We start from the raw sequence: 24,578 nt of genomic DNA, 5'->3' as shown, positions 1-24,578 counted from the left end.
GAACAAAGAAAAATCTCACACATTTATTCATATTTGAAGTTCTAATTCCACTGCTGCCAATAATAAAAATACTACTAGAAATAAAAATTGCTAAAAAAAATTTTCTATTTCTTTAGTTTTCCAGAAGTCCTCAGAAGATGACAGAAAACCCATGTTACCCTAAGTCTGTGAGTGTACAAAAATGCTTGGGTAGCAGCTCTCAACATAAAATTTTTAAAATTAATATTCACAAGTAAAATATAGAACATTAATATATATACTTAGACCAAATATCTCTGCAAGTTGGTATATATAATATGGTGTTTATTCTACTCTCTAAAATTACATTTTAAGAGCTGAATAGAAGGACTAATACTGGGAGTTTAAAGTAGACCTGGACAAGGAAGAGACTAGAAATAACAGAAACTGTCTTAAGGAACAGGTCAAGAAATCTTGAGGAATATATTTCTAAATGTGGACACTATTGATTTGGGATTAAGGAGATAAAAGTATGGTGGAAAGGAAAATCTACAACGAAAACAGACCATAAAAAAGGTATTTGGAAATATTCATTATCATTTCTCACTGTGAGTGAATGTGCTAAGTCTGAGAGGTCTGTGACAGGTCCAAGTGGAGGTGTTGACAGGCATAGGGGATATAATGAGTAAGGAGTTAAGGAGAAAAGCCTGGGCTTTGGATATAAATTTGGAAATTATCAGCATAAATATGATACTTAAGCCATGAGACTGGACAAACTAAGAAAGGAAGTCACTCAGAAAAAGAAAACAAGCATAAGCTGAAGTCCAGGGGCTCATCAAAATTTAGAAGTTGGCTGGGCACAGTGGCTCATGCCCTTAATCCCAAAACTCTGGGAGGCCAAAGTGGGAGGATCACCTGGGCACCAGACTTTAACATCAGCTTGGTCAACATACTGAGACCTCATCTCTATAAAAAGTAAAAAAAAAAAAGTTTTAAATTAGCTAGGCATGACAGCATGTGCCTGCAGGCCTAGCTACTCAGGAGGCTGAGGCAGGAGGATCACTTGAGGCCAGGAGTTCGAGACCAGCCTGGGCAATACAGCAAGACTCTGTCTCCAACAACAACAAAAAAAAAGTTGTCGAAAAGATGAAAACAACGATAAACTAGCAAAGGAGACTAGAATGTATGGCCAGTGAGGTAAGATAACAGTATTTCAGAAACTGAGGGAAGACAAGACTTCAAGAAGGAAGGGGTAATCAATTGTGCAAAATGCTGTAGACAGGTCAAGTAAAATGAGGGCTGAAATTTGAGGAATACAACTTCCAGAATATTTTTTAAAAATATTAAAGTAGGACTTGTTAATTAGTGTCTGAAAGTCAATTATTAAAATTGATATTCAACCTAATTACTACACATTCAAATCTAACAGTTTAGAGGGTTTTTAACCTAAATGTGTCATTACCTGGTCTTGCAGATACTCATCCACAGTACCACCATGTCTAAGATTTGCTAATAGCATTTCAGCAGCTTCAATTCCAACTTTGTCTGCATTTACACCTTAAGATAAGCACAACATTAAAAAAAAAAACTAAATTAATTACTAAGAGACAAAAAGTTTGATATATCCAGTAAGCACTGGTATACAACTTTAAGGCCTCTGACCCACTCAATGCACCTTTTACAGTAAGATTTTTAGTCATTTAATATTCTGAGTGTTTGGGATACGCAAATGTCTTATACCTTTAAACGTACATAGGCTGCATTGGTCCTACTTAAAATGTACTAATTTATAAAGCCAGTTTACAAAGAAGTTAGGACCCTATAATGCTATGCCTCAATTTCAAAATTTAAAACTTGCAGGCAGGCATGGTGGCTCATGCTTGTAATCCCAGGACTTTGGGAAGCTTGAGGTGTGAGGATCACTTGAGACCAGGAATTCAAAGCTGGCCTGCGCAACATAGAGAGATGCCATCTACCAAACAAACAAACAGACAAACTCTCTTTCCAAATCTCAGAAAAGCATGTGTGTTACAATTAGTCTGCAGGTAATTCCATCAGAACTAAAGAGTTTGGCTGGGTACAGTGGCTCACGCCAGTAATCCCAGTGCTTTGGGAGGCCTAAGTGGGTGGATCACTTGAGGTTAGGAGTTTGAGACCAGCCTGACCAACGTGGCAAAACCCTGTCTCTACTAAAAATGCAAAAATTAGCATGGTGGTGCATGCCTGTAATGCCAACTACTTGGCAGGCTGAGGCAAGAGAATCACTTGAACCTGGGAGGTGGAGGTTGCAGTGAGCCAAGATTGCGCCACTGCACTCTAGCCTAGGTGACAGAGTGAGACTCTGTCTCAAAAAAAAAAAAAAAATTGAAAGTCAGGAAATTACATTTTATGTAAGAAAGAGCATATAACATTATCAGATCAAATATCTTAGTTTTACTTCCTCTAAGATTTGAACAGGTATTAGCTTATTTTAAATATAAGTCAGAATATTTACCCTCTTGCCCTACTTCCTATCTCTCCAAATCTTTGGTACAACACTGAATACAAAACAAGTCTGTCAGAAGTAGTAGAATGCCACATTATTATTTTAAGGTATTTAAACTAAAAAGTTTTTGGCTGCAAATTAAAACCTCTTATAAAAATTGAAAAGGTGGTTAGTTTTGTTTCTGTTTCATATTTGCAAATTTACTTGAATATATAATTTACTTGATTTAGAATTCTAACTGTATTTTTCTTTGTTTTTCTTTCCTTTTTTTCCTTTTTTTTCTGGAGACAAGGTCTCACTATGTTGCCCAGACTGGTCTCAAACTCCTGAACTCAAGTGATCTTCCCGTTTCAGCCTCCCAAAGTGTTAGAATTCCAGGCAAGAGCCACCACACCCAAGAATTCTATTTTTCTTTACAGTGGTCATAATAATACATTAAATTACTCTCTTTATGTTATCAATTGGTCAAGCATTTATGTGACTGAATGAAACGGTTTGAACCATGTGCTATGAATCTTGACTTTTTGTTAACCACTGCCATTTCCTCTTCTAGAAGATGGAGATGATAATAATATGCTGCAAAGTTCTTATAAAATTTAGAGATAATATTTATAAAATATCTCTTACCCAGACTAGTACATAAAAAGCTATTAATAATAACACAGGTTGAGTACCCCTTATCCAAAATGTTTGGGACTGAAAGGTTTCAGATTTTGGATTTTTAAAAAATTTTGGAATATTTGGGCCAGGCACGGCGGCTCATGCCTGTAATCCCAGCAGGTTGGAAGGCTGAGGTGGACAGATCACTCGAATCAGGAATTTGAGACCAGCTTGGCCAACGTGGTGAAATCCCATCTCTACTGAAAATATAAAAATTAGCCTGGCATGGTTGTGTGCAATTATAGTTTTAGCTACTCAGGAGGCTGAGGCACAAGAATCTCTTGAACCTGGGAGACGGAGGTTGTGGCGAGCCGAGGTCATACCATTGCACTCCAGCTTGGGTGACACAAGAGATTCTGTATCAAAATTAAAAAAAAAAAAAAAAAAAAAAAAAAAAGGAATATTTGGATATACACAATGAGATAGCTTGGGGATGGGACCCAAGTCTACACATGAAATTCAGCTAAGCATGGTGGCTCACGCCTGTAATCCCAGCATTTTGGGAGGCAGAGGGAGGCAGACAGCTTGAGTACAGGAGTTCAGGACTAGCCTGGGCAACATGGCAAAACTCTGTCTCTACCAAAATAGCTGGGCATAGCACTAATAGTTCCAGCTACTCGGGAGTCTGTGGCAAGAAGATCTCTCGAGCACAGGAGGCAAAGCTTGCAGTGAGCCAAGATCGCACCACTGCACTCTAGCCTAGGTAACACAGTGAGAATCCCATCTCAATAAATACATAATAAACAAACATGAAATTCATTAATGTTTCATACATACTTTATACACATAGCTTGAAGGCAACCTCATACAATGTTTTAAATGATTTTGTGCATAAAACAAAGTTTTGTGGCATATTGGCACTTGAAAAGCTTCTGATTTTTGAACATTTCAGATTTTAGATTTTTGGATTAGGAATGCTCAACCTGTAGTATTGCATACCCACTATTTACCTACCATGCTAAGTAACAGAAGCCAGATCCTTTGCTAAGGAGGCATTTAAAAAATACACATATATTAGAGAATTAGAGGATAATTAAGTGCTAACTCTATGGTATAAACTATATACCCAACAGGAGTTCAGAAAAGTAAGAGATTAAATAGGTTCTAGAATAATTTGAGGTTTCATAAAGCATGAAGGACTTAAATGAGTCCTTGAAAAACAGCTAAAATTGGGATGGAGGATGTAAAGGAAAAGGAAAGAACTCCTAGGTTTGTAGTACTAGAAAACAGCAGGCACACTAAAGTCTTCTGCCATGTAGCAAAGAATTCCTCAACACCGTTCACACTCCTTGCTACACAGCGACCTTGATAGTGAGTAACAGCATGAATGATTCTACATTACTAACCATCATTACTAGCAGTCTGTAGCAACTGAACATAATACAGAAAATATAAGACTCTTTCTTAATAGTATTATATACTCCAAAAGCAAAATCCGAATTTCTTGTGAAATCTTAATGCTTCTAACTAATTGCCAATCTTCTGACATTTTGGATGTTTTTAAACAAAGGTCTCAAGGACTTGTTTTGGGACATCAGAGAGAGACCATGAGGCTGGCACAATGGCTCATGCCTGTAATCCCAGCACCTTGGGAGGCAGATCACTTGAGGTCAGGAGTTTTGAGACCAGCCCGGCAAACACTGTGAAACCCTGTCTCTACTAAGAATACAAAAACTAGTTGGGCACAGTGGCATATGCTTGTAATCCCAGCTACCTGGGAGGATGAGGTGGACGACTGCTTGAACCCAGGAGGCAGAGGTTGCAGTGAGCCAAGATTGCTCCACTGCACTCCAGCCTGGGCGACCCAGCAAGATCCCATCTAAAAACGAAAACAAACAAGCAAACAAACAAAAAACAGTGAGATGCCCTGAATTACCACATACACTGAGGGAGGGAAGGAAGGTGCTTGCTCATGAGGCAATTTCTATACCAAGAAAATAGAGATTGATTAACCAGAGGCACAATTCATTTTAGCAAACTATTTTGCTCCCATAGTAAAGAATATAACTAACTGTAAGATGAGAATAATGAAAGATCACCCAGATATTCAACAATGAAAAGACAAAACACATTCTGTCTATAAGGCAATCACCTAAAGTTGGAAGGGATCATAGATTATGATCATGGTCCAATATCACTTTTCAGATAAGGAAAGCCCAGTCACTATGCATGATAATGGCAGGGCATGGGACTAAAATTTAGTTCTCCTCACTCTCAGTTTAGTGCTCTCTATCATAACACACTGCCTCAATCTAAAACAGTGAGATTTTCTCAGACAAAACAAAACCTCACCTTTTTAAAACAAAACTGAAGAATGTTGTAGCTAGAAAGATTTTAGAGATTTTCCAGGCTAATCTTCTTGCTCAACAAATAAGGAAACTAAGATCAAAATAGTTTTAGTAACTGACACAATGATAAAGGCATTACTAGTTACAACTTCCTGCCTCTACCCACCTATGGTGGTATTGACAAGCAGCCAATGTTCCTTATGGTGATAACTCTAAGACATTAGGATTTAAGGTCCAGTAGTTTTGTTTTCTATTGTTTTTTGAGACAGGGTATTGCTCTGTCACCCAGACTAAAGTGCAGTGGCATGATCTCGGCTCACTGTAACCTCCACCTCCTGGGCTCAAGTGATCTTCCCGCCTCCTGCCTCAGCCTTTGGAGTAGCTGGGACTACAAGCACATGTCACCATGCTCAGGTAATTTTTGTATTTTTCGTAGAGAGAGGGTTTTGCCATGTTACCCAGATTGATCTTGAGCACTTGGGCCCAAGTGATCTGCTCCCAGCTCCCCAAAGAGCTGGGATTACAGGCATGAGCCACCATACCCAGCCCCTAAATCTGGTAGTTTACTAGTTAATTTAAATCGGAAATGAAAGGAGATCTGGATAATGGAGGTCATGACATTCTCTCTGAGAGCCTTAATATATAGACAAGCTAGACTGAGAAGACCACAAGTTACTTTTGCATTCGCTAACAACATCTCATTTGACTGATGTGCATGATAAGAAACATGGAAGGATACCAGCAGGAGTCAGTCAATCTCAGCAAGCATGTTGCTCTCTCTTCTATTCTCTCCTACCACCTTAAGTCTAAAAATAAGTACTGTGCACTCTACAAGTGTTTTATCCAAAGACAACTTCAAAGTACAAGTTGTTTCACATGACAAAGTGAGAAAAAAATGCTAACGAAATACCAGAAAAACTTTTTCAGGCCTCGTAAAAAAATTCCATTTATTACTGATAATGACCCTTTTACAATCAATCTCAATGCAGCATATCTAAAATTATCATCTACCTGGCAAACTAACTCTGCCCCCTATATTCGTAAGAGGTAAAAATATCCAGTTACCTAAGCCAGACATCTAGGTCATTCTTTACACTGCCTTCTTCACTTCCAATATTCAACTGGCCACCAAATATTGTCCATTCACCTTTGCAGATGCCCTTTTATCAGTACTCACCTCTCTATCCCAGCATTCCTTGGTGCAGGCCCTTACTATTCTGACCTGAATTGTAATAAACTCTTATCTTCCTGCCTCCAGTATGGCTTTCTTCTAATTCTCTAAATTATCTTTCAAAAAATCTTGTATCACATCCCTCCTTAAAAGCTTTATATTTCAGGATGAAATGTAAACTCCTAGATATAACTTGTAGCCTTTCAGAATCTGGCCTGTCGACCTTTCTGTTGTCATCTCTCTCCATTCCCCTACCCAGACCTACCTATATACCTACCTACCTATCTATCTATACACTTGCAGTTGCTCATTCAAATACAGACCACCGTTTTTGTGTTTTGTTTTGAGACAGAGTCTCACTCTGTTACCCAAGCTGGAATGCAGTGGTGCAATTATAGCTCACTGCAGCCTTGAACTTACGCTCAAGCAATCCTGCTGCTTCAGCCTCCTAAGCAGCTGAGACTATAGGTGTGAGCCACCATGTGGGGCTAATTTAAAAAAAATACTTTGCTAAGAGATGGGATCTTGACATGTTGGCCAGGCTGTTGTCAAACTCCTGGCTCAAGCAATCATCCTGCTTCAGCCTCCCAAGTATCTTGGACTATGGCTGCATGCCACCTCACCCAGAATATTTTTTATGTCAAATTACTTTGTCCTTCCTCCTTAGCTCTTACTTTTCTATCCAGCTAACTTCTATTTACCCACAGAACCTGCTGGAGGACCAAAAATGGCAGAAGCCAGATTTGGGGTCAATTAGTCCCCAGAAGGATTCACTTTTCTTCTATGTTCCTATGGTACCCTGGGGATACCACTATCATAGAACTGGTCTGTTTCCTCTGCCAGAATAAGCCAGGAGGCAGGAATCACAGCTGTCACTTCTGAATCCCTAGTACACAGTACCTAGCACATTGTGGTAACCAGTAATATAAACACACTTACACTTCTCCCAATGCCTGCCAAGTACTCATTACTTGTAATATGTCTGCTCCTACTCTCCATTTCATATTTGTATTCTCTTTGCTTCTAAAGACTGTCGTAGATAGTGCATGGAGTGGCTCAATATCCACACTGCACCTAATATGTATTTAGTATAAACTAAATACATATTTTAGATCACTATTTCTCAAACTTCAGTATACATTAAAAGTACCTGGAAAGTTTGTTAAAATGGATTCCTGGGTCCCACTCCCACAGATTTTAATTCAATATGTCTGAGGTAGGCCCCAAAATCTGTATTTCTAATAAACTCCCAGTTGATGCTGACAAGTTTGCCTGTCTGCCAACCACATTTTGAATAGCACAGTTTTAGACAGAATTCATTTATGTGAGTTCAACTGGAAATGGTGATTTTATTTATTCTCTTGATCAGATTTGATGACCAACTAGTTCTAGATTTACCAGTTGAGCAAACTGAAGAATTCCTAAGTTTTTTTGGTATTCAGTAGTAACAATGTGGCTAAACAGCATAGCTAGGGTAAACATTTTTATTTATTTATTTTGCAAAGATACAGTCTCACTACATTGCCCATGATAGTCTTGAACTTCTGGTCTCAGTGATCCTCCCACCTCAGCCTCCCAAAGTGCTGGGATTACAGGTGTGTACCACCGTGTCCAGCTTGGCAAGCATTTTTAAAGATGCTACAAAGTAGGAATAAAGCAATCAATGACCACACAAACAACTAGTTCACCTAAAAGTTGCCTGGTTGGTAAAAGCAACTTTAAATACTAACAAACAGATGCATGTATGTATCTTCTCTCTCTAATATGCCAAGCCTTAAACAAATTTCTCCTTCACAAAAATATTCAAAATTTGAAGTCACCAATGAAATAACTGATGCAGAGAAGAATCATCAATAGATGTTAAAACCACTGGATAATCAGATGGCCTCAAAGTATTATTTTGGATCACTAATTTATTATAAAGGTAAAAAGAACCTTTATAGCAGACAGATCTGGAAGACATACCTCCCTAAGCAAGTGATCACACTGAACCTCACCAATAAAGGAGAAACTAACATCATGTGCCCCCTGCCATGACACAGTGGAATGTACACAAAATCACCTATGTAGCATTCTTAATAAAAATGTTTAATCTGAATATATCATGAGACATTCAGACAAATTTAAATTGTGGGAAATTCTGTGAGAAAATGGCCTAGACTCTTAAAAATGTCAATATCATGAAACGAACAAAAAAAGGTAATGGGAGTATTCTGTATTAAAAGAGTGAATAAAGAGACTTGAAAAACAAATGCTATGTGCTCCCCACCCCACCAAAAAAAAAAATCCCACATTGCTCTAAATAATATTTTGGAAATAATTCATTATATATGAAGCTACCTGGTGTGTCAGAATATAACAAATTCTTCAGGTATAAAAATGGTATTATGATTATATAGTTATTGTTCGTTGGACATACATGCTGCAGTACTCAGGGGTGAGACCTGGCACTTGGCAACTTACATTGAAATGGTTCAGAAATATATACAACGAACTAAGTGTTCATAACTAGTGAATCTAGGAGAAGATTGTATGGATAACTAGTTGAACTAGTCATTCAACTTTTCCATAGCTTTGACATTTTCCAAAGTATAAAGGTAGGAGAAAGACTCAAAGTATAATTGACTCTAAAAGAGAATAAATTAACTACATCCTTTTAAACTTGTCATCCTCATTCTATAACATTCCAATCCTGACAGATTAAAGAATTTTGCAGTCGCACTGGTAACTATGGACCCCCTTGATTTATCTTACCTCGTTTACCCAGCGATGATCCGGCAAACAAACAGCCAGTAGAGGTCTCAGCAATAATTCTATGCAAGAAAAAAAGTTATTACTACCTTTACTGTAAATATTCTAAATTTATGCAAATACAACACAGGAGAACAATGACTATTAAATAGGCAGAACTAAATCTGGACAGCAAATTGCAAAAGTAAAAATTCTTCATATAGAGTGGCATGATTAACATACTCTATCTTAATCAGACCACTAGTATCCTTTACCACTTGACCAGAAGAAGTCATATCAGATTCTAATTCGCAGGTAAGAAATGTCTACCATGCACCCCAACAGGTTGCCATGTCATCAGCACTAAGTGGTACCATTTCACAGGCACACAGTATTATAAACGGTTCCAGAATTATCTTAAATAAAAAGGTTGTTATGTTAGGTATTGTTCTATGGTTTTTAGACAGTATTATTATAAGTAGAGCAAGAATTCACTTTAAACCTTTTAATGGAAATTCTGAATGAGAGGGTTTGAAATTTAAATATCCACAAATGGTACTTCTATACTTCAAAAACATCAGTTAAAGAATTTGTAGTAATACTTAAATATACAACTCCTAACTAGATTAACATAATAGTCTGTTTTTAAAGAGCTCTTTGCTATATTTAATATTTCCTTGTGAACTGATTTCACATTTGAAGTAGTTTATGCAACTGGAAATATTCTCATAGGACTAGCTTTAAAGCCTAACTTCTGATTAGCTTAACCATTTAAGTTCACTATACAAGGGAAAGGAATCTTAAACAATGTAACAAAATGCAAGCCATCCTCAGAAAAAATTCAGAATAATTATCTTAATTTATCATACTGATGTTTTAGGTAGGAATATCCTTAAAAATACAAATTGAAACTTCTTAAAACCATAAACTTAAGCAAGAAACCCTACAAATCTTTAATTTAATGAGATAATTATTTCAGGGCTTTCAACTAGTGTGTAGGGAAAAGTATTGTCTCACATTATTCCATTTCCATTGCCAAATGCTTGGTCTTTAGGTTCCTGAACAGGCTGGATGTTAACATACAAATCCCTGATCTCCTTTCTGATGCATCTAACTGCTGCCGCCGCCATATCTTTTGCTACCTATTTTGGCAAGACAGAAAAATATAAAATAATTACTGATTATTTGGAAAATTGTTTTCAAGACTTCAAAGACACATAAAATAATTGGTAACTTTCACATGCATTATTTAATAACAATTTTTCAAGAGAGAACACTGAATTTTTAAAAATGCTTATGCAAATTAACTTTATTTTTGTTAATTAATGTATTCATTTATATATATATTTTATCTTTTATTTTAGGTTCGGAAGGTACACGTGCAGGTTTGTTACATGGGTAAATTACATGCCGCTGAGATCTGGTATATGAATGATCCCATCACCTAGGTAGTGAACGCAGTACCTGACAGTGTTTCAACCCTCACCCAGCTTCCATCCTCCTCCCATTAGCAGGCCCCAGTGTCTGCTGTTCCCATCTTTATGTCCACATGTATTCAATGTGTAGCTTCCACTTATGAGAACATGTGGTATTCGGTTTTCTGTTCCTACAGTAATTTGCTTAGGATGATGGCCTCTAGCTGCGTCCATATTCCCATAGAACATGATTTCTTTCTTTAAAAAAATGTTAAGTTTTCTCAATAATTTCAAAATTTAGTTGACATAATACTTACCAAGAGATACATACATTTTATTTCTAAGAACATCTAAACAACTTACTTTAAATGGCAAAACACCAGCAACAAAAGCTCTTCCATATATCTTAGTCACATAGCCACGGTCAGTTAAATTTATAGGGTTCAATTGTTTAACTGGTGACACTCGAACAATCACTTCACCACCCCCTTTCGGGTAATATCCCCTATGAAAAGTATAACAAATGCCCACATAAACTGCATGCCAAAAATAAAGCTCTATATTACAACAAAATGACATGTCAATGATATCCAAACATGTAATCCATGGAAAGGTCTAAATATTTTAGGTTGGTATTTCACAAAATTTTACACATTAAAAAAATTGTCTGTACTGTACAATATGGTAGCCCTGAGATATGTGAAACTATTAAAATTAAATAAAATTTAAAAACCAGCTTCTCCAGCTGCACTAGCCACATTTTAATTGCTCAACAGTCACATTTGGCTAGTGACTACCACATTGGACTAGTGACTACCACATCGGACAGCATAGATATGGAACATTTCCCTCAGTGCGGAAAGTTCTATTCGACAGTGCTGTTGAATATAAGCTCCTTGAGGGCTAGACTCACCTATATTGTTCCTGCTATTTTTCTGTGCCTAAAACAATGTCTGGCACATGGTAAGTACTCAAATAAATATACGATGAATATTTAAGAAGCAAAACACTAAAAAAGTCTTAATTCAATTAATTGGTATCATTTATTCTACATCAGATGGTGAGAAGACAGTACTCCTCCCCTCAAAGGGCCCACCATCTGGTAGGAAGATGGCTCCATGCACTATCTACTAGAATACAAGTCAGGCTATAAGAAAGGCTACAACATAGGTGCAAATATGAGTTCTGATTGAGGCACAATCAGAGTTCATAAAGAATTACAAGTTTCATCTTGGAAAAAAACATAGGATTTCTAACTTTTAGGAGAGCAGGGGAAGAATAACATGAACAAAGACACAAAAGTCCAAAGGCACAAAGCATATCTAAGGAATAACAAGCAATCATATTGTTAGAACACATAACACATCAAAAGGAGGAGAGGAATGAAGAAGCTAGAAAAGTAAGTGCAAGACTTCAAAGCACTTAAATCCCATGCCAAAAAATATGGCCTAGTTATTGTGCAGTAGAAGTGAAGCCTTAAAGAGAAATAACCTGAATGCCCAATAGTTTCTTAGGAAAATACTTCTAATCGCATTGTGGAAAACAATCCCTTTTATGACCCCTTAGTGTCTAGTCCAGTTGTCTACACACAGTGAGCATTTAAGAGAATACAGTAACACTAGATATATGAGGGTACCTCATTGTTAAAATTCCCTTGAAAATATTTTCCCAAGAAATAAATAACCATCATGTGTAACCACCCTCAAGTCCCTATGCCCCTGCTATTCATTATTTTTAAGCATGAAGTAAAATTACTTCTTACAAGAGATGCAATGTATTAAGTGGGTACCAGAAAAACAGTTCTCTAAGGGTCTAAGTTTTCCACTATTTTTGGCATAAGTAATAGATTATAACATTTAAGAAATAAGCAACTTACCTTGTTTTAATGTCACAATTAAATTTGAAACCAAATTTTTCAACAATTGGCTTGAAAACCTGAAAAAATCAGTTTTTATCATTGGGTTAATCAGCAATATTCACGACTTCAACAAGTGTATTTATTAAACAAAAGTGCTTTGCTGGCTGGTAATTGGGTGCTATAGGTAAATGGTGTTATAAGAATATGTAGGCTAGTTCCATTTTTTCAAATGAAAAAACTGATATGTAGCTAAATTTAAAAGTTTAACATTTATTTAATCAGAGCTGTGCAAGTCTACCTAAAGAAAAAGATTGGAACTTAGGATACTTGATATCAGTGGTTATTCTACACCAAAGGCCAATACTTCCTAATGTATCTCAATACAGTACATTATAAGAAATGAGGGGGTATTAGTGAAGAGCATTCCATTTTGCCTTCTCAATTTTTTTTTCTTACCTCTCTGATGCCTGTGAATCAATTTTTTATACAGTTGAAATCTCATTCCACAGACAATGCTTTAACATTAGAAACATAAGCATTTTCCTGACATCATAAAATTATTCCTAAATAATATCTGAATAACTGCATGGCATCTTAGCATAATTTACTTAACTGTTCTCCAAGTTTTCATTATTAGATGATATATCTTATATAATGATAATTATAGTATATAATGCTTGGTATCAAATACCTTTAACATTTATCTTTAGCTGCATTTTGCGATACTGAATTAGGAGTAGTTTCCTTGAAGTGAAATTACTAGGTGAGGAGAGATTAATTTTTATTATATATCCCATTGTACTGACTTTAAAAAGATTATACCCTATTAGAATGGCAATATTTCAGAGAAAGATGGTGTTTAAGCCTGAAGTCTAAGGCAACTCTTTGAGATCTACTCTAGAGATCTACTTATTCCTCTGGGTTGTCTCCTACGTATACAGAAGGTATATATGTTATTAACCTGCTTTTTTTAAAAAAAAGGTAGAAAAAAACTTAAAAAGTAAAAACCTGAGAATATCAAGTTTTAGGAAGGATACAGAACAGCTCGAACCCTCTATCTGGTATTTATTTTTATTTTAGAGATGGGGTCTCACTATGTTACCCAGGCTAGACTCAAACTTCTAAGCGCAAGAGATCCCCCCACCTCAGCCTACCAAGTATTAAATAGCTGGGACTATAGGCACACACCACTGTGCCCACTTCAGTTGGAACTCTTATACAGTATTGGTAATAATGCAAAATGATGTAGCCACTTTGGAAGCCAAAACAACCTGGCTATTTATTATAAAGTTAGACATTTGCTTATTGTAACAACCCAGCACTACTACTATTTACCCAAGAGAAATGAAAATGTACAATCATACAAAAACTTGTATATAAATGTTACCAGTAACTTAATTTATAATTGCCAAAATCTGGAAACACCCAAATGCCCTTCAACAGATGAATGGCTATGCAAACTGGTACGTCCATATACCAGAACACAACTTAAGTTTTCATTGCAGACACAAGCAACAAGGATGAATCTCAAATGTATTACGGTGAGCAAAAAACCCAGATTCAAAGCCTACACAGAGCATTATTCCTCATATGACATTCTGAACAAAAGGCAAAACTATGACAGAAAACAGATCAGCAGTTGCCAGGGGCTGAGGCTCAGGACTGATTACAAAAAGGCATAAGGGAACTTTTTAGAGTAATGGAACTATTCTATATCTTGATTGTGGTAGATGGTTCATAACTGTGAATCACTGTCAAACATCACAGAACTGTACGTTAAGAAGGGTGGATTCAATTGAAAATAATGATACTTTAATAAATCTGGACGAAGAAAAGATTATACCACTTTTCTCTCCCACTAGTTATATGAGAATGCCATGATTTTTTATAATTTTTTTTTTTTTTTTTAAAAGACGGGGTTTCACCATGTTGGTCAGGCTGGTCTTGAACTCCCGACCTCAGGTGATCCGCCTGCTTTGGCCTCCAAAGTGCTTGGATTACAGGTGTGAGCCACTATGCCTGGCCGATTTTTTATAATTTTTAAACGTTTGATCCTAGAATGGAAGGGGCTTAATGGAAAAAAAAAAAAAGTCTGAGTTTTCCTCCAAATCATAATTCTTGTATTTATAAAATAACATATCACAATTGATATCTTTTATATCACACTCGAAGTGTGTGTTTTTTTGTTTGTTTTGTTTTTTTAAAGACAGGGTCTCGCTTTATCACCCAGGCTGGAGTGCCAACATAGCTCATGGCAGACACGACTTCACGGCTCAAGTGATCCTCCCACCTCAGCATCCTGAGTAGCTTGAACAGGTGTGTACCACCATGCCTGGCTAATTTTCCTCTGTGTGTGTGTGTGTGTATGTGCGTGTGTGTGTGTGTGTGTGTGTGTGTGATTTGCAGAGATGGGATTTCACCATGTTGCCCAGGCTGGTCTTGAACTCCTGAGCTCAAGTGATCTGCCTACTTCAGCCTCCCAGAGTGCTAGGATTACAGGCATGAGCCACCAGGCCTGGCCCTACACTTGAGGTTTTTTAAACAATTCACTATAAACACTATTCTAAGATACAACAACAAACTTAAAGTAAACATAATTCCCCACCCTCTATTGCAATAGAACTAGACACATTCGGGAGGCTGAGGTGGGAGAATCCTTTGAGCTCAGGAGTTCAAAACCAGCTTGGGCAACACAGTGAGACCTTGTCTCTACAAAAAATAATATAAAATAAAAATTGGCTGGGTGTGTGCCTGTAGTCCCAGCTACTCAGAAGGCCAAGGCAGGAGGATCGCTTGAGCCCAGGAGGTTGAGTCTGCAACGAGCTGTGATCATGCAACTGTACTCCAGACTGGGCAACAGCACTGTCCCAAAAAAAAAAAGAAAAGAAACGGGCCAGGTGCGGTGGCTCAAGCCTGTAATCCCAGCACATTGGGAGGCCGAATTGGGTGGATCACGAGGTCAGGAGTTTAAGACCAGTCTGGCCAAGATGGTGAAACTCCTGTCTCTACTAAAAATACAAAAAAATTAGCCGGGCACGGTGGCAGGCACCTGTAATCCCAGCTGAGGCAGGAGAATCGCTTGAACCAGGGCAAGACTCCATCTCAACAACAAAAACAACAAAGGATACCATGAAGAGATAAACAAGAAAGTCACACACAAAAAAAACAAAACAGGATATATTTAAATAGAGACTGGAGACTCAGAAGCATGTATGAGATCATCTTAGTTTGTCAACAACAAAAGCCCTTACCATCAGTGTATAATCAATCTGTGGTGCCATTTCAGCATTAGTTCCACCTTTCAGATGAAGTTCTGATGATGAAGCAGCAAAGAGAACACATGGCATTGAGACCTGCATCAAGAGGCACACACTCCTAAGAAGAAGGCAGAAAAGGCTTATTTTCATTTTCTTTTCTGCATTTTATTTTCAGACTCTTAAATAAGCTATATTATTGTTCATCACTACCAAGTGAAACACAGACAACTGTGAAGGCAAGTATATCTCATTGAATTTCTAGTTAAAAAACATTTCAGTGTCTGAATGGTAAAATCCTGAATTTTAAAGAAAGACAGTATTTCACCAAAGGAAAAAATAGCTTTAAATGATAAGCAAACCTGGGTCTGAATCTTCAACTAAACACATTAGCTGTGTGACCTTGGGTAAGTTCTAATACTTTTCTTTATATTACAAAAAAGTATAAAAGAAAAAAATTAAAAATAAAACCTTCTTCAGAAGTTTTACAAAAGGATTCTTAAAACTAGCAGTTTGTGAAAATGCTTTCAAAACAGTCAAGGTATAGAAATACTGAATTGATTATACATGAGTCGCTACCATACAACAAGGTACTGTTTCAGGTACGAAGTTAAGATATAGTTCCTATCATTGTGGAGTTCATGATATGATAGAATAATATTTTACGCAGCCATAAAAGAGAATGAGTTCATGTCCTTTGCAGGGACATGGATGAAGCTGGAAACCATCATTTTTAGCAAACTAACAGAGGAACAGAAAACCAAACATTGAATGTTCTCACTCATAAATGGAAATTGAACAATGAGAACACATTGACACAGGGAGAACATCACAGTAACATCACACGTCAGAGGGTGGGGGGCAAGGGGAGGGAGAGAATTAGGACAAATACCTAATGCATGTGGGGCTTAAAACCTAGATGACAGGTGCAGCAAACCACCATGGCACATGTATACCTATGTAACAAACCTGCATCCACAGAACTTAAAGTATAATAAAGAAACAAAAGAAGAAGAGAAAAGAAAATAGTATTTTATGAAGACTGATAGCTTGGCCAGGTGTGGAGGCTCATGCCTGTATCCCAGCACTTTGGGAGACCAAGACAGGATGATCACTCAAGCCCAGGAGTTTGAAACCAGTCTGGGGAACATAGTGGGACTCCATCTCTACAAAAAAATTTAAAAATTGACCAGGCATGGTGATGCACACCTGTAGTCTCAGCACTTTGGGAAGGTTGCCTGAACCCAAGAGATCAAGGCTACAGTTAGCCATAATGGTGCCACTGCACTCCAGCCTGGGAGACAAAAAAAAAAAAAAGACTGATAGCTAAATATTTCACATGGAAAAGTTTTAGTGAAGTAATCCTTGCTTTACTTGCCTGTTTGGTCCTTATAGTCAAATAATGTGAAAAATCACAAGAAATAGTTATATAACATGAATAATTTTATAAAGTGAAATATTTGGTTATTTTTTTCTTTTTCTTTTTTGAGACAGGGTCTTCTGGCATCCAGGCTGGAGTGGAGTGGCACAATCTCGGCTCACTGCACCTTCCACCTCCGAGGCTTAAGCCTTAGCCTCCCAAGTAGCTGGGACTACCAGCATGTGCCATCATGCCTAGCTAAGTTTTGTATTTTTTTTTGTAGAGATGGGGTTTCGCCATATTGCCCAGCCTAGTCGCAAATGCCTGAGCTCGAGCGATCCACCCACCTTGGCCTCCCAAAGTGCTGTGATTATACACATGAGCCACCTCACCTGGCCTGGTCATTTTCTAAATGAGCTATCATCTCCCTTTTCCAAAGTTAAGTGAAAGCAATCATATTAATAAGTAGTTTGAAAGGGAATCGAAATAGCCTCCTACCTACCAAAAGATGGATCTTTATTTAACTCACTTACACAATGATGCTTATGTATTGAACTGGGAAGTCTCTATCAGTAATAATGACTTTCATTAATTCAATAAGTATTTATTGGCCAGGTATGGTAGCTCACACCTGTAATCCCAAGACTTTGGGAGGCCAACGTGGGTGGACTGTTGAGCTCAGGAATTCGAGACCAGCTGAAAAACATGGCAAAACCTTGTCTCTACAAAAAATAAAAAAATTAGCTGGGCGTGGTGGTGTGTGCCTATGCATGATCCCAGCTACTCGGGAGGCTAAGGTGGGAGGACCCGTTGAGCCCAGGAGTTACAGCTTACAGTGAGCAGTGATTGCACTACTGCACCCCAGCCTGGGCAACAGAAAGATGCCCTGTCTCAAAAAAAGAAAACATAAAAGTAGGAAAACAAGCTCATAGAAATTAAGCAACTTGCCCAGAACGTGGTAAAACCTGGACTTAAGTTACTTAAATGGAATGTAAGTGATACATACCCTGCTGTCTTGGTATCTGCTGTGTGGATTCCACCTTTGATCTTCTCTGGTGTAAAGGTTATTTCTGTTGAGCCAATTTCTGCCCTCTCCAGTTGCCCATCACACAAGTCTCGAATCATTTCCAGTCCAGATAAATGTTGAGGCCTTCAGGTCATAATACTGCATCAAAACGTGTGCATTCAGACTGCCTATATCCCCACATTTTATGACAAATTTATAAAACTGCAATGGCAAGAAAACATCAAGGTCTAACCACAGTAAGTGCCACATATCTTCAGTGTCAACTTCCTTTTGGGTTTTTATGTACCTTGACTACCTGCTAGTAGTTATCATTTTAAGGCTTTCTTGCAGACCAGTTATTTGTGGCTATATACATATCCTGATATATTGTAGCAAATTAGAAGTGTGCAAAAGAAGAAAACTAATAGTTACTTTAGCACCACCAATTTCCCTTGCACTTGACTGAATAATCTGTGGTGCCTGTATGGGCTGAACTATGTTCCCTCAAAATTCATATGCTGAGACCCTAACCCTCAGTATCTCAGAATGTGACTATATTTGGAGATAGATCCTTTAAAGAGATAATTAAGTTAAAATGAGGCCATTAATGTAGGCGCTTACACAATCTGACTGGTGTCCTTATAAAAAGAGACTAGGATATACAGAGACACTAGGGGCAGCGTGCACAGAGGAAAACCACGATGTGAAGAGGCAAAAAGAGAGGCCTGGAGCAGATCCTTTTCTCATGACTCTCAGAGGAAACCAACCCTGTCAGGACCTTGATCTTGGACTGCCAGGCTCCAGAACTGTGAGGAAATAAATGTGTTGTTTAAGCCACCCTCTGTGTGTGGTATTTTGTTATGGCAGCCCTACAAACTAATACAACACCTACAGCCTAATGAATTGGATTCCCCTGTTGGTGAACTGGAGGGCTGCAAACAACTACGACAAAGGCAATTAACATTAGCATATATCAGCAATTGCCCTTTGGTAATTTCAAAACTGTAGCTAAGAGACTGAGATCGCTGATTTATTAAAATGTAATAAATACAGAATACATACGAAGAAATCAACGTGGCTTCAACCTGAGTCCTCTTCTAACAGGTGCATATACCTGAAACTCAACTAGTGGCATGCCCAGCTACCCAGACAGAAGAAATAAGGTCAAGTGTCGAGTCACAAGAGATAATTCTAGTCGTAACAGCTCTCTGGAAGTATGAATGAAAGCTGGAATACCACATCTCAGGATCCTTTCCTGTTTTATAAATTCTAAAACTAGCGGCAGCACAGAATGCACTGGTTAGAAAACAGGGTTTCCTCTGGCCTCACAAGCATTTCTGCCCTATGTATCTTGCCCGCTCATACGTACTATTCGGATATTTGGAATGCCCGGTGAGGTGGGAAAACATTTTAAGAGAGAGCTCTTTAGCAAATGGGACTATTTTAGCCAAACAGAGAAAACTCGAGACCATTTCTAAACTCACCCCATCGAGGCTTTCAAGACCTTAAAACCCAGGCCACCGCCCAGGCAGAGCGTCCCGGTCCCGGATCCCCCCATACCTGCAGCCGGGACCTTCTGGGTTCCACCACTCGGACTCCCGATGCCCCAGCCCAGCAGCCCGGCCGCCTGATCCCCGGATCCCCAAATTTCACGCCGCAACTCCCTGGCCAGCCAGATTTACCTCAGGCCTGGCGTGCTCCGGCCGGCTCGGATCTTCTGCACCCGCAAGGGGAGGCCCAGGAGACAGCTCAAAGCCGTAGAGACTCTCAGGATCTGGCCGCCCTGCAAAGGGTGGGATACAGGGAGAAGAGACGTATTATTTGACACCAGGGGTGAGAACTCCCTTCCTTAGTCTGGCTGCAGCCCCGGCCGCTTCGCTCTCCACTCACCCCTTCCATGATGCTGCCATCAACTTCCACCTGCAGCCCCGCCATGGGGGGCACCTTGGGGCCCAGCCCACAGCGATAAAGCCTCTGCCGGAGCAGGAGGAAGAAGAGACGTTGGCTCCCGCCCAGTAGTTCAGAAATCTGGGTTCACGCCTGGGGCTGCAAGAGCCTAGCGAGAAAGCGGAAGAAGCGACGCCTCTCGGGAAACCGCAGTCAGCAGAAAGGAACCCCCGGCTCGCCCCGTTCTACAGCCAGTGCGCATGCACATAGCTCGGCTTAAAGGCGCCGCGCCGGGAAACCTGCTGTCCTGGTGAGGAAGGTTCCGGAGAGGTGGGGTGGTGGTCATGGAGGTGCCCAGGATCCCTGACAGACTTGTGCCGTGGACACAGCAAAATCTACAGGTTGCAGAAAGTCTCAACTGTAACCACATCCTCCAGTTATGCCGCAGGCTTGTGCTTTATCTTTGTTTTATGGGTAAATAGGTGTTTCTGAAGATCCTGGCATACCCCGAGGTGCCGACTTTTAGAGCTGAAGATGCAAGAAAGATCCAGACCCTGCGATGCACCGACCACCTTCTCTCTGGTTGGATTTGCCTTCACTGTGCCTGTCTCTCGAAGTGTGTGCGCCCTGGTGCATTTGTACTCTTAGCCTTTCGTTCCTCGCGGGGTGCGTGTTTGTGTGTGCGGAGAATATTATCTTTGTTTTTAGGGTGACACGCCATTTATTTGAGGGGCGGGCAAGGCAGAATCACTAGTTTAATACTTTGAAAGGCCAAAGTTATGCCATTTTGCTTGAGAATGAGTGCAAGTTCTTGACTCCGAGGAACAGTGCAGCTAACAATTCACCTCACTCGAGGGCAGAAGCAACAGCCAGCTTCTCGGTTCTGCCTGGGGCTCAATTCCAACAAGATTGAGTACCAAATACTATGTAAGCCTCTAGGGAAGCAAGTTTGAGTAAGTCAGCTTCTATCCCTTAAGTTATTGGAGGTATAATGGAGAGACTGAGACGTTATCAATTACAATGTCATCCTCAGTAATAAGAACAAGTACTGTATTTCTTACAGTTTATGGGGACAATTACAATGTATTAATAATATCCTATAACAATAACGGCCAACATTTACTGAGCACTTAGGTATTGTGCATTGCATGCATTCACAAAGGATAAAGTGCTTACTGTTTTGACTGTTTTACAGCTTCCTGTGTTAAACAATTTGCTACAAATTCACACAATTTTAACTAGAAGACTGGGATGTGAACCTGGGTGGTCTGATGTGAACACCACTGTCTGATAATCCCAACACTGCTGCTTTGCGACAGAAAATGTTTTGGGGAACACACAGACTAGGTACTTAACCAAATCTGGAATTTGCCATAAGGTATTAATCAAAGAAGTAATCATATTTGCATTTTAGAATGAAGGCTTTGGTAGTATGAGGAGGGTGAATAAGAGGCTTAAGAGCCTGAAGGGAGAAATGCCAATGATGCAATTATCCAGCAAGAGATAATGAGAAGCTGAAGTAAGGCAATGATGGTAGCGATGGAATATGAAAAAGCTGTACTCCTATCTGACATCTTAGATTCCTATTACAGAAACTTAACCTTCCCAGAAGAAGCCTTGCCGTTTTATGTCTAACTTTGGCTATTAATTCCTTGCTATGACCCATTTGCCCCATTCTGACCACTTCCAGTGGTAGGGAGAAAAGAACAAAATAGTGATATAATGTAGAGATGAGCAAATTGTGGTAAAAATAAGCACTTGTGTAGTGCTTTCATATATGTGATCTGTCTTAATGTTCATTACAAAGCTGTGAGGTTGGTGTTCTCATCTCTCTTTTTAGTCGATGAGGGACTGAGGCCTAGGTAATTGAAGTGACATGCCAAGATGACAGAACAAGAAAGTGGCAGAGTTGGGTTAAATCCTGGGTTATTTTAATGACAAATGACAGTTAGACCAATAACAGATTCCTCAATAGAACAATGGAAGTCAGAAAGACAGTAGAAAATTGTACCTTCAGAGTGCTGACAGAAAATAACCATCAACTTAGAATTGGGCACTCAGCAAAATTATCTTTCAAGAATTAAAAGGAAGTATAGAGATAAAATAATTTCCAGATACATGGAAACCGAGTTTAACATTTTCCTATACTTTCTAAAGGATGTTCTAAAGAATGTACTTCAGAAAGAAAAATTACTTCAGAAGAAGAGTCTGAAATAGAAGAAGTGATGAGCAAAAGAAATTGTAAACACATAGTTGAATCTAAGCAAACATTACATAAAATAATACCAGACAACAAAAGTACGTAAGACAAGAGGTGGATGACAAAAGTTAAAGAAAGTTCTAAGGTCTCTCTTTGTAATTAAGATATCAATTAATACAGTTGACACAATTCAAGATTTAACATAAGTAGGCAAGGTAAAGTTTCAAGGATAACCATGAAAGTGTGTAACTTCTAATCCAGCCAAAGGAAAAAATGGACTAACAAGAAAATACACATTAAGCAAAAACCTAATACTATAATCAGCATGAAAAACAGGATGAAAAGAAAGCACTAAAGTAACAAAACAGAAATAAATTCATATATATCAATAGTAACAATGAAAGTAAATAAATTTTCTAATGAAAAGCCAGAGATTGTTGGATGACACCTACCCACAAATTAAAAAAATTAAAAAGCCAGAGATTGGTCGAAAAAAAAAAAAGTGCCATTAACAAGAGATGCACCAAAAACTTTAAGGATAATGAGAAGTTGAAAATAAAAAGATGGAAACGATACACCACATAAATGCCAAAAAAAGAAAGCTGGTATACCTATATTAGTGACAAATTAGACTTTCAAACAGAAAGCATTATCATTGACCAAAAAGAGTCACTACAAAATAATAAAAATTGTGTTCACCAGGAAAATAAGTTATTCAAACATTTGTGTGTAATAAATAGCTTCAAAGTATGTAAGTCAGACATCAAAGAAACTGGTAAATCCACTACTACACTGAAATTTTAGCTCAATTATTTATAGATCAAGCAAATGAAAATTTAGGAAAGACAAGAAAACTAATAAACAAAACAGCTAATAAACTTGATCTAAGGACAATTATATATATGTATATGTAATTGGCCATATATATATATATTATTATGTATTACATGCTTTCCTCCAAAACTCATGAAACTTTTATAAAAAATGCCAAAGCTAGGTGGGCCTGTAATCCTAACACTTTGGGAAGCCAAGGCAGGAGGATCAGTTGAGCCCAGGAGTTCAGGACCAGCCTGAGGAACATAGTAAGACCCTGTCTCTACAAAAATCACAAAAAAAATTAGCCAGGTGTGGTGGCGTGCACCTGTGGTTGCAGCTACTTGAGAGGCTAAGGTGGGAGGAACACAAGCCCAGGAGGTTGAGGCTGCAGTAAACTGTGACCATGCCACTGCACTATAGCCTGGGTGACAGTGACACCCTGTCTCCAAAAAAAAAAAAAAAAAGACAAACTATAAAACAAGTCTCAAAAAACTCCAAAGATTTTTTATCATACAGTTGATATTCCCTGACCAAAAATTATGTTAGAAATTAATTCTAAAAAAGATAACTAAAAAAACAACTAAAAAACAAAATATTTGGAAATGTATAATACTTCTATATAATACATGGATGAAAAAAATAATAGAAAGTTATAAAAATACTTAAAGGTAAACAAGAGAGAAAGTTTTAGGAATCAAAATCTGTGGATTATAATGAAACTAGTATGTAATTAACAGAAGTGTATACCACTAAATATTTCTATTAGAAAGGCCAAGTGCAGTGACTCATGCACTTTGGGAAGCCAAGGTGGGCAGATCACTTGAGATCAGGAGTTCGAGACCAGCCTGGCCAACATGGGAAAACTTTTTTTTTGAAATGGAGTCTTGCTCTGTTGTCCAGGCTGGAATGCAGTGGCTCAGTCTCGGCACACTGCAACCTCTGCCTCCTGAGTAGCTGGGACTATAGGCACGTGCCACCATGCCTTGCCTTGCTAATTTTTATATTTTTTGTAGAAACAGGTTTTTTGCCATGTTGCTCAGACTGGTGTCCTGGGCTCACTCCTGGGATCAAGTGATTCTCCTGTGTCAGTCTCCCAAACTACGAGATTACAGGTGTGAGCCACCACACGTGGCCCATTTTTATTTTTATTTTTAACAATGTCAATCAACTGATGTGTATATAAACAAAAAATAAAGTACATCCCTGAACAATGAAGTATTGTTCAGCCATGAAAAAGAATGAAGTACTGATACGATACATGCTGTAATATAGATGAACCTTGAAAACATAAGTGAAAGAAGCTGACTGAAGAAGTCAGTCACAAGAGATCACATATTGTATCATTCAATGTATATGAAATGTCTAGAATAAGCAGATTTATTGCTACTTAGGCAATGCAAATTAGTGGTTGTCAAGGGCTATGGGGGTACATTCAGAATGGGAAGTGATTGCTAACAGGTATGAGGTTTATTTTGGCGGGGGGTGATGTA

At 38.4% G+C, this 24,578-nt stretch overlaps 1 protein-coding gene across 7 annotated transcripts in view; it reads right to left on the bottom strand.

Annotated features, from left to right (window-relative positions):
- The window catches only part of RTCA (RNA 3'-terminal phosphate cyclase), a 35,945-nt gene extending 15,655 nt beyond the window's left edge, over positions 1–20,290 (bottom strand). For 3 of the 7 annotated variants that reach the window (XM_012466469.2, XM_064371090.1, XM_064371091.1), the window contains exons 1-9: positions 20,076–20,288; positions 19,868–19,968; positions 18,186–18,329; positions 15,817–15,940; positions 12,584–12,642; positions 11,071–11,212; positions 10,310–10,434; positions 9,317–9,375; positions 1,421–1,515 (exon numbers count right to left, since the gene is read on the bottom strand). In XM_012466469.2, the coding sequence (XP_012321892.1) occupies positions 1,421–1,515; positions 9,317–9,375; positions 10,310–10,434; positions 11,071–11,212; positions 12,584–12,642; positions 15,817–15,940; positions 18,186–18,329; positions 19,868–19,968; positions 20,076–20,120 (894 nt within the window). In that variant the 5' untranslated portion in view covers positions 20,121–20,288. Of the gene's footprint in view, positions 1–1,420; positions 1,516–3,343; positions 3,460–9,316; positions 9,376–10,309; positions 10,435–11,070; positions 11,213–12,583; positions 12,643–15,816; positions 15,941–18,185; positions 18,345–19,867; positions 19,969–20,075 lie in introns of those variants that run through there. The other 4 variants (XM_064371089.1, XM_012466468.2, XM_064371092.1 and 1 more) reach the window with 4 other exon arrangements.
- Between the last annotated feature and the right edge of the window lie 4,288 nt (positions 20,291–24,578).

The sequence above is a fragment of the Aotus nancymaae genome, unplaced genomic scaffold (genome assembly GCF_030222135.1).
Source record: "Aotus nancymaae isolate 86718 unplaced genomic scaffold, 86718_ANA_hifiasm-v0.15.2.pri h1tg000117l, whole genome shotgun sequence".
Classification (NCBI taxonomy): Eukaryota; Metazoa; Chordata; class Mammalia; order Primates; family Aotidae; genus Aotus; species Aotus nancymaae.
The sequence above is the reverse complement of the archived record's forward strand: the minus strand, read 5'-3'. Positions and strand labels throughout refer to the sequence as shown.